Below are 18,093 nucleotides of genomic sequence, written 5' to 3'. Positions count from 1 at the left end.
ACACACACACACACACACACACACACACACACACACACACACGTTTTTCTTCATGTGTTTTGATAAAGTCATCAGAGGTCCTGATGACTTTATCAGCAGTGTATGTGGAGTGCTGTCAGAAACACGAGCGTGTCCCCACCACCCAGTCGTTGGAGGACTGTCATGTTGTCATTGAGTGAAAGGCGAGCAGAGGGAGAGAGCAGGCCCGCTCTGTTCTCCGCTCGCTCTTTGCAGTGACAGGGGAGTGACAGCTTTATGGCAGCAGCCATGTTTATCAGGCTTCCAAGTCCATTTCTCAAGCCTGCACTTACGCTCCACTTCTCCTCCCAGTGTAACCACTCTGCCGGGGCCGCCGTCCACACGTGTTTGGAGAGACTTATTGGAGCCCCGGAGCGTTTCCACTGCCTCGGTTCTGCTTCTGTTGTGTAGGTGAGAACAATCACACTCAGCAGCTGGTGTCACCTGAACGAGCGAGGTGGCTGTCGGAACAGGTGAGCGAGAGGGAAGTCATATTTCAGACATTAGAGGACTGCGTGACCCAGCACGAGAGCACGGTGAGACAAATGGAAGCTAAAGTGATAGTTTGTCCAGCGCCTGCGGGAAGCTACAATCTTTACATTTTATATATTCTAGCTGCATGTCAAATCAATCAGTGGATAAAATAAGATCGGCCCATTGCAATGGATTATTGTCTAATCATATTGAACCTTTATTTAATAACACACTCCCTTAAAATTAACTGTATTTTTAAACCTGGCAGAGACAGCACATCATTCCTTTAATCAAAGTACTTTCATTTAAATGTTGCAACAATCATTTTAAAGAATTAAAAACCAGGTGTAGAGGTTAAACCAAGGACAACACATTCTAACTTCTTTGTTTGAGTGAGCAGGTGAGATTGGTTCATCGTATCGTATGAATGCTTCTATTATTCTTACATCTCTCCCATTTTCAGCCATGTCTCTACTCTCAAAATCTCCACTGAGAGTTACCGGAAAACCCTTCAATAAGTCTGAAATATTCTAACTGTGTGTCTGTGTTTGTTAAGGAACAGCAGGCACATAACTGCGGGAATAGTATTGGCTTGATAGCGCCACATCTGGGGGTGCAGCTCACAACCAGATGTTTAGGGCATGAAGTTAAGAAAACCATGCAGAACTAACCCTCCAAAGATTTCTATGTTCTGGTTTCAACCAAACTCCTCTGAGTGAAGTCAAACTGTTCGACTGTCATATTCTAGCTTGTTTAAGGAACAACAAGCAAATGATTTTAATTACAATTTAGCTGCATGAGAAGAGGATCAAAAAGTATGACAAATCAACAGAAACCCACACAAAGAGCCGTTTGAAGGGAACTCACATCTAAAAGCCATCTTGAGTTTTGTGCTTGAAAAGCTGCTTATTCTCATTCTGCAAAATGAAAACCCACCTAACAGATGTTTGCACTTGAGTTAAATATGTGTTAATGTATCTGGCAGCTGCACAGTGAGATCATTTCAACACCATTTGTTCTCCTCTGATCAGGAAACAAACAAAAAATAAAAAGGGCATTAAAGGTGTCGCTCTGTGGGGGGAAACAAAACGCTGAATTGATTCATATTCCAAAAAACTATAAACAGACCTCATACGGAGCGGGAGTTATCGAGAGTTAATGAGTTGAATTTGTCCTCCAAATGATGTCATCTAGAGGACGCTTACTCCATGTAGATGTAAAAAGCGGCTCAGTGAAAGATTAAAATGAAAAATGATACGCGGCAAGCCAAACCTCATTAAAAAGTGCGTTTCATAAAAAACACAATGTGTGAATTTAGAGAAGGGGGGGTGACACACTTTGGATAATGAATGATGGGCAATTCTAATAAAAACAAAGCATCACTGTAGATACCTAATGAAGCAAACACTGCACTGTACTGTATCTTCCTTAAATGATCACGTCGACGACATCGTGCTGTGTGAAGGCTCCTTACTTCACGTCTAAATCCCATGCTTCATGACGTCCATTTATCACTTTAGTAATCTGTTTTTAGCTGTAAAATCAGCACACAGAACACACACATGTACAGAGACACATCAGAGCTTCCAGGGATAAGAACGGCCTCAGCAATAATCCAACAAGATGAGACCTTTCCGATAGTCCTGACTCAGCGTCTGCCTGACATGATAGCCATCGATTTCCACGCCGATAGATCTCCATTCTCCAGTGTCCCTCTCTGCCTGTGAATTCGGCCCCTCATGAGCGAGCAAACAGCCGGTGATGGAGCAGGAAGAGCAGCAACGTGCGCTCCGATCAGGCTTAGATGTAATGATTAGGAGGCGGTAAATGTTAAAAATAGAATCGTTATCTCTTTGCTGAAGCTGCAATCTCCTCCATTGTAAAATCATCAAGGGAAGGGTTAAGTCTGTTTACGACTTGGATATCAGCCGTTTGCAGGACTGATCTCCATTCTGATATTCAGCCCGACGATTCAATGATTCAGTTCTTATCTTTTTGAAGTTTAACGACCAATCAGGTCTTTTGTTCACTTCTGAAAGTCTGTTGGTTCTTCAACACTTTGCCCTGATCATTTTCTACTTCAGTCTTAATGAGAGCTATCTACTATGTAATCTATAGGTATGAAGGTGTGCAGAAATCTACTGTATGCACAGGCGATTCTAGAGTCTATTGGGGCCCTAATCAAGAATCAGTATGGGGGCCCTCCAACCAGTGTTCATCACCATCATGTCTGCCAGTGTCCCGACGCTCCACTCTTCTCCCCCTGTTTCTTTTTTCTCTCTTATAGACGGATTATTCCTTCTAAGTTTTCTGACTTTCATTGACCAACTTTGGATTTCACAAAATGCATGAAGCGCTTAGCAGGGAAAGAAGAATGAGTGCTGTCAGATGGGGCCCCCGCAGGGAGGTTAATGTCGTTGCAAAATTTGCACAAAAACTTGTGAAAAGGAAACAAAAAGTTCAATCAAATCTTTCATTCTTTAAGAATCCTTCCCTTTTTTAAGTCATCATCTAGAAACTTCAGAGGCTCAGGGGGGGAGATAATGTGAAGTTTACTGACATCCCCATGAGCATGAATCCAACTCTGAAATATATTCCACATAAACCCCAGTTGGGCTGATTTAGAAACATCTTGTTTTTTTTTTTTGGTGGAGCACTAATGGGCTTCTCTGCGGTGAGGATCATGCGTGTTTAGAAGTCTTGAGTTGTTCTCGGTAAATGTCAAAACCATGTTACACCTACTAGAAATGCAGCGAGTGAATGTTTTGAAACAAGACCTTTGCTGCAGAGCTTATTAAGGATTTGTTTTGCCATCCAGATTAGCACACAAACCAGGCCGGAGTTATAATTGGGAATGGGAGAAAAGTTCATTCATATTCTGCTCTTGAACACCCGGATGACTGAAGTCAGGGAAAAAAGAAATAAATCAAGAAATGTTGAGGGACACAGCCAGTAGTTTCCCCTGACAGCTCCAAATGGGGAGGCGAGAGTGTGAGTGAGAGAACACACAATTAAGTGCACGTGCCTGGGAAGGATATCGAGAGAAATCAGCACCTCATCTCCATTCTGTGTCGTCGTCTGTTGCCATAGAAACAAAGTGTGACTATGCTGCGCTAGCGGGTCATCCTAATGGAGGAGGGAGATGCTTGTTATTAATGAAGGGACCACATTAGGCTCTAAAGAAGATTCAAGCTCCAGATGTGAGTCACAGTTTGATGGGTTTAGGTTTTTTTTTCCTCTCCAGCTGATGTGGTGTTCAGGTCTTCACTCAGGCGGCTCAGATATCAGACTTATAAAATAGAGTTACTGCTTCAACTACTGCACTGAAGTGAAGGTGGAAAGGTTGGAGATCAAAATAAAAGCCGAGGTTAAAGAGGAGAAAGGAGGAGGAAAGTTGAGCCCGATGCTGCAACGTTTCAGATGTAACTCTGCTGTTTAAGAAATGTGCACACTTCAATATAATGCAGGAAAATGAAGACCGGGGGATACTCTTTCCTTTCAGGTTGAAGGGTGCACTAAGAGGTTCCATCATCAGACTCGAGAGCTTCATGATGATCAACACGAGTGCAGCCAGAGCCTTGAGGAAACACCAGGAGCACTACAGGAATCATGTGACGGGCTGAATTAAAGAAGAGCTGTGGAGTAAGTCTTGGCTGATTGGAACAGATTAAGAAGTCTGACTGGTGTAAATAGTAAACAGACACATTGAGCTCAAATTGTGAAGGATTGAAGATTTGTAAGGGGCTGAATTATTACCCCTGCTCTATCTGATGCGGCGGTGAAAAATACGTTTGTCTACTTGAAATATGTCTCATTTTTGTGTGATTTTCTTCTACGTTCAGGGATGAAGAATGACTGTGTGTCATATTAGGAAATACTCTATCTCTATTAAATAACAGAGAGGTAAGAAAAGAGATAAATTATTCTTATTTTCACCCATTTTTACGACCGTAAATTAGAAAACCTTTTCATAAATGTCTTTCATTTTCTAGGTCTGTGCTGTTGCTGATGCTTCTAGACACTGAGCTGCGCTGCCCTCAGGTTGATTAGCCATTCAGTGGGTGGCGCCCTCCCTGATACGCCATCGCCCTCATCTCCGCTCCTCTTTGATGATACACTGGAGAGCGGGAGCTGCGGCGGGTCAGCGCAGTCTCACTCGCTGCATGCTTATGGGCAAGAATCCAGTCTTTTATGAAGCGAAGCATAAATATTTATGACTTCACACACAGTGGGGGAAGGCGGGGGGGAAGGAGGGGGGGGGGTGTACAGTAAGCTTTTTCAGCCCTGCTTTCTGACAAAACGCTGTTCTCTGCACGACTGGTTACAGCCCCGTCTGTTAACACACGGCTGATGCAGTCAGATGTGACACTTCTTCTGACACGCCGTGTCAAGAGATCAGCATGACGCATCATCGCTTCGAGCTCAAGATAACTCTGCATGACTCAGAATGTGTTCAATTTTAGATTACAGTCAAAAAACAAACCGCCGCTGCAGTCAGTCTGCCAATGAGCGCGGCTGGTAATTGGCTGGGCAGTAATCAATTTGGGAAAAACAATTTATGGAAGGATTTGAGAAAATATTGTCCAACTGCTGTTTTGAAGCTTTAATGATACAAGGAGCAACCTTTTGTTTTTCAATAGGAGCATGAAATTAATGAATCCAGCTTTCAGATACCAAATATTTTCCGTTCCCTTGTTTAATGTTCGCATGCTTCATTAGTGAAGTCGTCTGGAAAACACAAAGCTGGAAACTCACTCAGCCCTCAAATGAAATGTGTGTTTTATTCTTTGGGGTTACATATCAAAAGATGAAGTTAGATAAAGTTGCAGATTTAAGCTTCTAAAAAAAGGAAATCCACAAACAGTCTGGATTCATCTCCCTGTATGTCTTGTCTGTCACCGGTTCGATGTGGACACAAATCGATGTGGGCCCTGACTGTGGCTTAAAGAGCTCAATGCTGGACCTCGGGAGACCGTGTGGAGCCAGAAGAAGCCCTGTAGCTGTTTCCTTTCTTCCTCCCTCTTCCTCTCGGGGTCTTCAGACACAGGAAAGCTGTGTTCCTGGCTGTTTTTTATCAGCTTGTTTATCCTACCTCAATGCCATATCCCCAGGCGGCGCTGCACTGTCTGCAGCTGATTGATAAAACATGGAGCACAGTCTGTTGTGCTCATTGACATACCTGAGCCTCCTAGCAATCTCCTCTATCTCTATGTGTCTGTGATCAGGGCCTCTGTGTTGTCCCATACTCTATATTCTCTGCTAACCCTGGTGGCTCCCAGTTTCCTCTGCTCAGATGGTTCTCTTCGTTTCCACTTTGCTCCCACAATTGCATACCAAGGAAGGCAGAGATCCTAGTAACTCCCCAAGTGAGGTGCCCCTTAAATATTATGTCATGGAGAGCCAAATTCTTCTTGGAGAAAGTATTCTTCAGAGCGTATATACCTCTAACTTCAGGAACAGAAATGTTTGGCATGTGAATGTTCAAATGGCTAAGCCAGTAGCATCTTGACTTCCCCTGAACATCACCACAGTGCACTAAAAAAACAACTCCTTGGGGGACTCTGTGGACTCTTGAGACCAAAGAGGCCACAAGGGATTGAAAGATTTAGATGTGTGAGCTGAGAACAACGAAAACAGAACAGGCAGAGTGGAGGAGTGGGTTCCTCCACTGTTGGACCCCCGCTGTGATCACACACTTCAGTCACTGCTGATAAGAAATATAGAGATACATCAGCTATAAAGTCACTAAATGTATTAATCTGAATAATCAGATACAACCAGCACAGCTCCTAAAAATGAGGAAAAGATCGATAACAAGGACAAATACAAAAAAAAGAATATGAATACAAACGCACGCTTGGTGTGCAGTAAAGACTGAAAAACTAAACCTGCAATACCGTTCATGGCCACAGTTTACAGAGCATGGACTGCATATAAAACAAGGACGTAGTCTCAGTGAGCTCACTCATTGAGACCAGAAGAAGTTTTATGAAGTTCAGCCATCATATTAGAAATGTTCTCTCAACCTAACTTCATCCAAAGAGAGGCGAAGAGGTGGAATTTGATTGTTGACCGATGCAGTGAATATGTGTAATTCTGCTGTTAAATAGCTATTTTGATATGGGACCTGATGGGGACTCCTATTTTAGAGCCAGCCTCATGTGGACACTCGAGGAACTGCAGCTTTTTGACATTGGAGGTTGTTGTACTACCAAAAAAAAAAGTCAATTCAAACTGACAGACAGAAAGGAGGAAATATTTGAGGGCAGATTTTGAAAGCTCACACACAAAGGTGCAGGTACTGCTGTAAGAGACGTCCTCTAGCCTGGTGGTGACATATTGGACAAACTCATTCGTTTCATCAAGTCTCCGTTTCCTCTTAACTGAAGCTGAGCAAATGGTGTTTCCACAGATCACGTGTGCGCTCCCTCGGGCTCAGCTTGAAAATGGAAAAGTTCTCAGGGATCAAAATAAAAAAGTGTTCTTGACTTCATCGTGTCTCCCTCAGGGTGCTGCGCCCTCAGAGAGCGCTGCTCCTCTCAGGACACTCTGCAAAGCGCTTCGTCCCGTCTCAGCACTGCATGGCGAGCGTCGTGTCGCTGCAATAATAGGTTGCGCCTCATTGAGCAGGCTTATTGGATCTTCCTCAGAAGTGAGGTAAGTGGTGTGCTAAATTGAATGCAATTCATAGTTTTGGGGCGGAGTGGCGCTCTAATATTACATTAGACGAGGGAGAATCACATAGGCAGAGACAATATTGCAGCTGTTGAAGCGTTACAGGACGCTGGTGGCCTCAGTGAAATCACATTTCAATCACTCCAGCAGTCTCAGGTGACTCGCCGTAAATGAGGACAAATGAGAAAATTAAAATGACACCCTTCGATTTTTGGGCCACAGAGCCCAAAGCCGTTGGCTAATTGAAATTCTCAGTCACATTAAAGAACGAAGAGAACGGCAGAAACGAGCGAGCCGGCTATAAGTGCGCCGATGATGGAGCTGAATCTGTCAACGCTGACAGCTCTGTTATGATACAGCTGAAGGTTTAAGTGTGTGCACTCAACCTGAATTCTCAGTCCCTGCACATCACCGCGTCCCGTATCAGACAATCAGAGCACTGTAAACACGCTCTGAAACAGGGCTCAACAACACCTCTGTGATCAGCAGCTATCTGACAGGCGATTATCCTACACGTGTCTTCATATTTAGTAACAACAGCAATTAGCTGTTTGTAGAAGGCGCTCTCTTTCCAGGATAATCATTCCTTCTAATGATGCCAAGCTGAACAACACCACTTTCACAGTATTATCTTTTCTGGTCACGATGAGGAAAAGCTGTTCCTGTGTACACTTTTCCTTGTTAGTTAACCTTGGGCACCTGCACACTTGAAGTCCCTTGTTGCCTACAAAAAAAAAACAGCGAGCGAGTGGTGTTCAACAGCGACAACAAGACTCGTGTACGCAGAGGAAACCGGACCGCTAATGAATGCTAATCTGTCGACTCTGTGAAGAGGAGAAGTGTCTGCCTGGAATCTTCCTGCAGAGCTTCCTTTAAAGCTCTCAGCGAGTTTTTGAATGAGTTTGTATTCACCCAAAAAAAAGATGGATGCTGATAGTAACTCGTGCCCAAAAACAACATTGTTTACTGGGCTGTTTCGCCCTAAGAGGATTAAAGTGGCCTGCTGCTGGTTCACAAGTGTTCAGTCTAATCGTGAGAGTGTTTGGGGCATTCTCAGTCTTGTGCAGGGCGCGGGAATATTCAGTCCAAATACAACACAACAAACACAAGGATGAAGTTATCAAAGAAGGACAGACTTGTGAGAATCTCAGGGAGGTGTCAGGTATAATCAGACGGTCCTGAGGAAAGCTAGGGCCATACATGTGACCCCAGATCACCCACTTCACAGGGAGTTTGACCTTTGACCCTCAGGTCGTCGTTTTAGAGCTCCTGTGAGGAAGACTAAAAGACTCCAGGTCTCATTTTAAACAACAATTAGCTATGTGTTGCTCTTTTTGCACTTGAATTGCACATTTGCACACCTCCACTTTGCACTTTAATAACTTGAATTTCCATTCTGGTACGAGCGCTTGACTGATTTTATTGCGCTGTTTTTATTTGGTTTTATATTTTGCCGTTAAATTTGTTTTGGTTTATGTTTTATGGTGATGTTGTCCTCATGTTTCTTGTCTTCTGTGCGCTCCTGTTGCAACGCACATTTCCCCTTGTGGGACAATAAAAAACTCTGAATCTGAATCTGAACAAGGATGAAGCTTCTGTAGCACGATCAGTCAGGTCTGAAGGTTCAGAACATTTATGAAACTTAAAAAACAGGAACAGAACTTGACTTTGAAACTTTTTTAAGCATAAACCTAAAGTAAGAAAAGGTAGAGGAGAGCTGATGAGACATGAGCCCATCTTTAGATTTCTTGTTTTAGCAACGTTATTGTAATTTATCATGCGATTCTGTCCTGGGAATGACTTTTAACTCTTTAACTTTAACTCCAAAACTCTCAGATTTGGAGAGTAAACCAGCTGATTAAAACTGACCTGCACAGAGTCCAGATTTTGATCATGACCTGGACAGAAACAAGATGGATCTTAAAAAGAACTGTAGGACGTGCTGGAAGAAGCCTGATACAATGGAGCAGGAGACTAATGGAGACACTAGAGGTAGGTAGTCTTCTAAGCCTTCTGCACAGCTCTCAACAGGATGTAAACATGCTTTTCACTGAGGAGGCTTAACTTCATCACACTGAACCAAACAAGATTCAAATAGTGCTGTTAGTGTGATTTGACACAGCATGCCAGGAGACACAACAACTAAAAACAAAAAGCAATGATGTCAATTTGACATACATGATATGAGTCACTGATTTTTACCGTCTTAGTTACTCATTTGATAAAGTTTGATGTAGGTTAGCTACTCTGTCTTCTTCTTGTCATTTCAAAAGTTAGCTTGCTAATCGCTGGTTTGTTACACACACAAGATGTCACCACACCTCTTTCCCATCCTGCATACATGCATGTACTATTCCATTCACACAGACAGACACTTGGCTCTGTAGCTACCTGCACTGCAAGCTTAAACTCTTTATATGTGATTTTTTGATCCAGCAGATGTCGCCCTTGAGCACCAGCATGAAACCAAAACAACTCGCGCTGCATTGTTGTGTTAGCATGCTAATGCTAGCGATCTTTATTATGCTCATATCTTCACACTGCATGTAAATTTACCTGAAATGAGCGTGATCTAGAAACACAGTTAAGCAGTGAGTACAGCATGTTATTCTTCTTTTCTCTAGTCCCTCAATTAAACAACTTTTATACACGAGGGGAGGAGTCAGCCGGCCGTCCAGGCGATGTAAACAAAGTGAAGATAGGACTCTGAAAACTCTGAAAACATCACAGACAGTGGGACTCGGGTGTTACACCCATTGTAGACAGTCATGACTCACAGAGTTATTTTCAGAGGAGATACTTGATTTCTACATTTAAGTGTGAAAAATCACATAGAAAGACTTTAAAGGAAATAATAACTTCGGGGTTATGAGACCAAGTAGTTGAGTTGTGAAAAACACCGCAAGCTAAAGATTTGACATCATCTCTCTGAGACAAAACAATCCAAAAACATTTAGAAGAAACTCAAAGGAAGAATTGACTAGTAGGACTGAAACTTCTACATCTACAACCGAGTTCTTATGTGAAAAATATCAACTTTGACTTTGGATTTTTCTGTGAGTCAAAGTATAACTGTCTTGCTGACTGGTGGCTGGTGAAAGTTTGAAACTGGAGAACTCACAGACTGCATCATCTGTGCAGTTCTCAGGGTTATTCAGTGCTCATAAAGAGCTTTGAAACCTGACAGGATGAAGTTTGTTTTTTTAACATAACCAAGATGATGAACTAAAAGTTTGGATTTTTTCGCCCCTGGGCCATTTTTTAGTTTCTTGCTTTTTTTGGATAAATAATCTGTATTTCAAGCGTTGCACTGTCTTGGTGAAAAACTTGTTTTGCTAAAGTCTTCACAGATCTTTAAAATGAGCGACTTTAACTCACCATTGACGACCACAGCGATGTCCACAAAGTCGATCTCCCCGCGGGCCTCCACGCTGGCCTCGCAGCGATACACGCCCTCGTCGGCTTTGGTCACCTGATGGATCTGGAGGTTGTTGTTTGCCAGCACCAGGTACCTGCCTTCACAGCACGGGCGAAGAGGAGGACGGACGGGCGAGAAAGACAAGACGAAGAGAGAGAGAGAGAGAGAGGAGGGAAACGACAAAAGAACAACAGTGTATGATAGAGAGAGAAGCGAGATAAGAAAGTTAGGAAAACAGAAGCAGAAAATTGCCATCTCCACTCTCCAGCAGCTCCACTGTCAATCTTCACTTCAGCACATTCACCTGATAAAGTCCACACAGATAAACACTCACACAATTACAGTTCCAAACCATCTCTCCGCTCGCGCCCATTGTGGCTCCGGCGAGATTGGCCGGGAGTGATGAGGGCCTCTATCTCATTTCTCTCAAGCAAAGATATTTATAACCGTGCAGCGTAATTAGAGTGAATGATTAAAAAGAAGAAAAAAAGGTTCTTCTCCATCCATGTTTCATCATCAGCGTGGCACTGAGGTTTGAATTTCAATTAAAAAACGTGACAGATTCAAGGGGTCACTCTTTCTAATCAGCGCTCAGGCGGACATTTGTCTCCATGGAGGATGGAGAAGGGGTGGAGAGGGATGTAAATCAGGGGAGAGATGAATCTCTACCCCTCGTTTCTATTATTGCACCCGACGTCAATCAGAAAATATTATTGAAAGTTAATCTGTTTTCGTCTCTACTTTCGTTCCTTCTTCTTTTTTTAAATGGAGCACGCCACCCTCCTGATTTTCAAACACTGGAGAAGAAGACGGGACAGAATATGATGGGCGCTGTCATTTTGAGTCATTGTCGCTCAGTAATTTGCTATAAATAGCTCTTTACAAAAAAACGCATAGTGTTGATTTTTTTTTGTTTTCCACACATCATCTCACGGGGAAGCGGCGTCTTGGAATGTCACCATCCAGCGGCTGGATAATCCATTCTCTCATTGGCTTGTTAACATGGTGCCTGTCCAAGTTCGACGCCTCCTCCACGCCTGATGGGCTTTCTATTCATAGAATTTGATATCCTTGTCTTATTGTGAGGCCACACAATAGAAGGAAATAGCATTTCCTAGAGAACAGTATTTTTTGGCACGTTCCCGCCTCTTTTCAATAAGAATGAGAATTGGGCACATCGGGGTTTATGAGCACTTTTCCTCAATAATCGAGTGTTTGGCAGGTTTACACTCAAAATAGAATCCTTTGAGTTGCTGTTTTTTTTTAAATGAATTCTGAAATCATCCAAAAGAACGGTTTAATGATGCTGAGAAGAGTTGCTAGAAGTTACATCAAATACTTGACGCTCTACTAATCGTGCCAAATCAGACGACCTCTGCTCTCTGCTTTGTCTCGGCTGTCGGGTTGTTTGATGAGATTTGATCAGTCGGGTGGGAACATATAGAAAACTGGAGATTAACTTTCAAATATTTTGACACATTTTTTTGCTACTTCTGATTCTGAGAACATGTCATCGCCTTTTTGTCCAAATGAGAGCTGGCTACCTCTAACCAGTGACAAACTGAAGACTAGTGCAGACATTTCATCAGTGAAGTCGGCAAAATTACTTGTTTTCTCCTTGTCGAGTATTTGAGTTGATAATGGACCCCATCACTCACACTGAGGAGCTAATTATAACAATATATTTTTGAGTCCTACAATGAAAACAACAACTTAAAACACACAAAGAGAGGCTTTGAGAATGTTTACTGTTTAAGGTACCTTGCTGAGTTTTTGCATTCTTCATTCTGCATTTTTTATTTCAGATTCATAACCCACTCATTTGTCCAAATATTAACATGACAGCAGGTTTTTCTTCATTATCTGTTGATAAAGGGGAAATCACAAAAGTGTTCTATGAATTTTAACCATGCAAACTTCCTCGTGTGTCGTTGTGTGCACGACATACTTGCAGAAAAAGGGATTCTTAAAAATATCGGTCCAAAAACTCCACAGGGTACCTTCAGTTATTGTCAAAGTTGCCTTCATGTTTTGCTACGTCTGATGTGCAGTGCAGGAGAACAAGTTGCCCGTTGTTATTGCATGACAATTCATTCCCCAAAGAAGCGTTACAGTGCAGAAGAAAATAACTACCATTTCAATTTCAAAATAAAATACAACCTTGACCTTTTGTTTCCTACAAATGTCTGTTTTCTGATCCACTTTCAGGGTCATGACTCTGAACAATGAAAGTAATAAGAGATGCATCATGGAAGTTCATGGAAACTTACTGTGGTGCTCCTCGGTGATCTCTCTGTCCTGGTAGTACCAAACCACCACGGGCACAGGTGAGCTGATGACGTCACACACCACCTCGGCCGTCTCGCCGTGGCGGAACTCCTGCGGCGACTGAACATCCCGAAACGTCAGCCTCTCTGAAAGATCAAAAAAACAAAGAAGATGGAGATTGAACGGCTTTATTCCTCTGCCTGTATTCAGAGCGGACAATTTGTTGCAGGTCTGAACATCAAAAGGGAAAATTGGTGGTTTTCTATTCTGTGTCGATAACGCAGGTTCAGGTGTTTGGACACCTCGTAGCATGTTTTGTTGTCTTTATAAAAACAAAAAGAAAGATAAAAAATGTTTATTAGTGCTTCACATTGCTGATGCATCATCCTAATCATTATGTTCTCTATGCTTTGTGCCATTAAACACATATTGTTTTCCTCTGTAAGTATCTTCATATTGTGTATTTTCAGTATTTACAGATAACATATCACAGATTTCTTTCTTGTTATTCTGTCTTTACAAAAAAACAAAACAGTCCAGAACAGGCAGAACTGATGTTTAGCAGGTATCATTTTTGATATTTTAATATCTTCCTATCTGTGAATTTATCAAATTTTTAGTTTTTTAACTTTGGTGTAAACCAAAATAGTTGAGCTAAATTCAAACCCGAGTATCCTGAGATGCTCAAAGACTCAAATCGATGATTGATAATTTCATACTTTTAGATACCACAGCTAATGAAATGATACTTTCGCTGTTTTAATCTAATGATGGCTAGCTTCCATAATTTGAAATCTTAAAAATATTATTTATTATTATTATTATTTTCTTATATCAAAAGCTGCTGCGTGTAGAAAAGGGAGTCTAAACAAGTGTCTAAATTGCACAACTACATTGGCAGTGTTTTGGTACTGACACGTCGCCCAAGTATTTGTGCAATTGAGACAGCGTGCAGAAATTTGCATTTTTTGGGGTAATTAAACACAAAAGTCTTTGAATAAAACAATGATGGCTTGATGGCTTTCTGGGACACAGATTAGGTGATTCTGCCGATCACCGCCGTGACTAAAAAGAAGTCGTGAGCAGAGATTTTCTGCAGCCTCACTGTTTTGCACAGGATGCTTCTAATTCACTGCATCTCCACCTGAGGACACCTGAGTAACAGATTCACCTCTTTGACTGTTGAATGCTGAGTCTGCCTTTGATGGACTTTCCGTTTTATGATGAATTTCTCTTCTGAGGACACTTCCCTCGGACTAGCACGTGATCCTTCTTCAAACAGCTCTTGATGTGCACCGGAGCTGGCACTGGTAGCACCGCAACCACCTGCTATCTTCTGTGTTCTGTATTGTGAAGGTGTGAATAAATCAACGACAGCTCCCCTATCAGTCCCTTCCGTTAGCGCCGCTTCAGCATTAGCATTTTTTGCCGTGTGATTTATGCCAGACTGCTCCCCAAAATGAGCTTTCTCTCCCCCGACTGCACCCTCCGCCCGCGGACGTGCCTGGCATCTTAGTATCATCATTAACTTCAAGGATGCCTTTGCATGTTTTTTGTCTTTCACTTTGTTGGTTTCTTATGATTTTTCTTCCCGCGTGTCCTTCTCATTCCCAAAATCTGTCGTTCTCTCACTCAGGTTTGAACCATCCTGATGTCACTTGTGCCTCCTGTTTGTATCCATTTCCTCTCTTGTTGTTGTCACAGTGCTCTACAAGAGACTCAGTAAGGGAAACATCCCCTCCAGAGTAACACTCTGCTGCACACTTGACACTGCCGAATAGAGAATACACTCTCTGGAGTTTCTCTGTCGTTAGCCGACACATCACTGAGAGGATAACTGTCGGAAACCTTGACGAGCCAATTTCCCTGCACTTCTGTCAACTGGGATGCAGACTTGTTCCCTTCTTTACTGGCAAATTATGCTGGTTTCAGAAAATGAGCTTACGCAGCATTATTGCATGGTGCATTAATAAAGTGAGAGGAAATGAAAGGAGGTGGCTCTGGCATTGTTCAGGCTTACTTCATTATGAATTTCCTCTCACCTTTTATGCAAACACACCAAACAGCGGTGGTTTATTCAAAGCTATCAGTGACAAATGAGCTAAATCATGTTTATAATCTGTGGTGGACGGCAAAACATTTATTCAAGAAAAACAAAGTTAGCAGTGGTTGTAGCTCTGCAAGGTTATTAAGAGACGCAGCAACGATTCGACCTAACATGTCAGTGTTTACTCATCATCAGCAGACAACAAGAACAGCCTAGGCTATCTGTTCCATCTGTTCTTGCAAGAGTTGGACTTGTACCAAAGTATTTGACAGAATGATGGTTCTAGACAAAATGTGCAATATGTGGGTACGTCGAAGAGTCCCTAAAGTCTTCAGAGGACAATGAATATATAAACTTAAATCTAAATGATCTAAATGTGATCCACCTGTTTTTGGTACAAGAGGTTATTAAAAGGTTCATCCTCTGGGGACTTTGAATATTGGTATCAGTGCCATTTAAACTATTTATGTAGATGTAAGGATATAATAATATAGTAGAGTCGAGGCTGATGTAGATGTCAATAGTTCACTATTTTTAAGTATTTGTCCTCGACCAAAATATTGGAAAATGTTACATTTTGACATGATGATGGCTCTAAATGAAAGGTCAACCAGGTCAAGGCATGTTTCATCAATCCATTATCATCTGGCTTATCAGGTTAGAGGTTGCTGAAGATGGTCTCAGCTGACATTGGTGAGCTGGTTGGCAGCATTTTAGAGACCTGAGATGCACCATTTCATCCTAAGGGAAAAGGAACGTCTGTCCCAAATGTGATGACGATCAAACACATGGTTATAGACATTTCACTCAAAACAACTAATGTGAAAAAGCCAGAGGAGCACTTAAGTACTCAGGACAAAAACTAAACTTAGCATGCAAAGTCATCCAAGGACAATAAAGGGGATTTGCTGAGTCGTGTTCCTTATCTGGGGTCCATATGTATTTATCAGCTGTGTGTTGTTCTATGAAGTTAACTCAAGCAGAGGCACCTGTTTCGGACTGAAAAATTGATCTGCCACTCAATGTTACACAGGTACAACAGGCCATCATGGAGTTGTCAGCAACAACTGAGAGGATGTCAACACTTTCCCTCCCACAGGTCGAAGATTTCATGTACGACATGTTGTAGCACACGGGCCCTTGCGCCGCCCGAGGAGTCCTCGCCTGCTCCGGCTGTGCGGCTGGCAGAACGGCTGGCTGCAGCTCTAGGCAGGTTTTCATCCTGCATGCTGCTCGTGCAATCTACACCGAGAGCCTCCCCGAGTGAGTGACGCCCAGTTGCCATGGAAACAATGGTTTCAGGGAGCTGGTTATGTGGTGAATGAGGCGAGGGCTTAGCGGTGGCAGGTGTGATTGAGGCTGTGATGTCTCCCCTAATGGTTCGCTGGGCCAGGATGAAAAAGGCAACCACACATCAGGTGATGATTTCCAAAGTGTGTGCACATATGACTGTGTGTGTGTGTGTGTGTGTGTGTGTGTGTGTGTGTGTGTGTGTCTCATGGAATCAAATCCCTGTGAAGTTTTCTCCAATTAAACTTGGGGAAGACTTCTGATCAAAGTCCCGGACTATCTGGGCATTTGTGTTATTCCAATCACAGAATTCACTCTGTTCTTATTGAGTCTTTTTTTGTGAGTCTCTGCTATTGTCCCTCCTATGAATAGAAAATGTTGTACATGCTGAGCCTTTGGGACTTAAAAGAGGCCCAAGCAGGGACTGCAGAAATACTTAATTGGGTTTGAAGGTGCAGAAAAAACACTGCCATTATTGTGAGGGTTCATTTGGATTGTGAATAAGATTTTTCAGATTTTACTCTTTGAGTTGTTTAATTTTATGTTCTTAGAATTGTATTTCAAAATGATGTCTAATGTCTAATCCTGATCCCTTGATGAATCTATTTTTTTGTACTGAAGATGATCGAACACACCTTTAGGATAACCACTATGTGTTCTCTAACATCTTTAAGAAAAAGTACAAGGAGGTTCATCTTTGAAAAACCAAGTTAGAGCAGGTTTGCAGCGGCTACTTGGGAGATAATTCTTTATCCAACACAAATCACAGGAACGGGCTGATTGTGTTTAAGTTGGATGTCTTGCCCAAGGACACTAAAAGAGGACAAATGGTGGTTGATTCACCGCCTGGAACCTGCGAGGGGACACTTTGTGTAACCGCTGAGCTGCCCCCGCCTTGTAACATCGAGTTTAGTCCCGAGAAAAAGTGACCGGTCAGCAAGGCAGAGCCACATCCCTCATTATGCCTGGCAGGTACCGATTCCCAAGGCATTACGAGCCGTCATTATACTTTAATCACAAGAAGGAATTTAACACACACTCTCACAGAGTCAGCGATACACACATGCTACTAAAACGCAGACAAACAGAGCTACCCTTTGTGGATATGGTTAGGTTTAGAACTGGAATGGAACCATCCCTGTGATTAAACACTAATGTGAGAGTTTTATTCTCTTCATGTCCTCATGAGGAAAACAAATCATCATTCTGATGTTGATGGACGGCTTGCCTCCAATCTCCCCCTTGCTCCCTATCCCTCTTCCTGCATCTTATCCCATCTCTCCCCCTATCCCTTTCCAAACCAGAGAGGGGATCCAGCAGAAGATTTCTGCCTACCCTAACCCTTACCACTGTAACTTTTGCTGCTTTGCTAAAGTGCTCATGATGGATAGGCCGGATCTTTGTAACATAACAATAAGTAAGGTCTTTTACCTGCTTTATGTAACATAACAATGAGTAAGGTCTTTTACCTGCTTTATGTAACATAACAATGACTAAGGTCTTTTACCTGCTTTATGTAACATAACAATGAGTAAGGTCTTTTACCTGCTTTTTGTAACATAACAATGAGTAAGGTCTTTTACCTGCTTTTCGTAACATAACAATGAGTAAGGTCTTTTACCTGCTTTTTGTAACATAACAAAGAGTAAGGTCTTTTACCTGCTTTATGTAACATAACAATGAGTAAGGTCTTTTACCTGCTTTATGTAACATAACAATGAGTAAGGTCTTTTACCTGCTTTTTGTAACATAACAATAAGTAAGGTCTTTTACCTGCTTTATGTAACATAACAATGAGTAAGGTCTTTTACCTGCTTTATGTAACATAACAATGAGTAAGGTCTTTTACCTGCTTTTTATAACATAACAATGAGTAAGGTCTTTTACCTGCTTTATATAACAT

At 42.2% G+C, this 18,093-nt stretch overlaps 1 protein-coding gene across 4 annotated transcripts in view; it reads right to left on the bottom strand.

The window, feature by feature from the left end:
- The window catches only part of LOC132959487 (neural cell adhesion molecule 2-like), a 277,538-nt gene that overhangs the window by 69,984 nt on the left and 189,461 nt on the right, over positions 1–18,093 (bottom strand). For all 4 annotated transcript variants that reach the window (XM_061032520.1, XM_061032522.1, XM_061032521.1 and 1 more), the window contains exons 4-5: positions 12,856–12,999; positions 10,546–10,683 (exon numbers count right to left, since the gene is read on the bottom strand). In XM_061032520.1, coding sequence (XP_060888503.1) covers positions 10,546–10,683; positions 12,856–12,999 — 282 coding nt within the window. The remainder of the gene's footprint in view (positions 1–10,545; positions 10,684–12,855; positions 13,000–18,093) is intronic.

This window comes from Labrus mixtus, chromosome 24, assembly GCF_963584025.1.
Source record: "Labrus mixtus chromosome 24, fLabMix1.1, whole genome shotgun sequence".
Lineage (NCBI taxonomy): Eukaryota > Metazoa > Chordata > Actinopteri > Labriformes > Labridae > Labrus > Labrus mixtus.
This window is presented reverse-complemented; position numbering and strand designations above follow the sequence as displayed.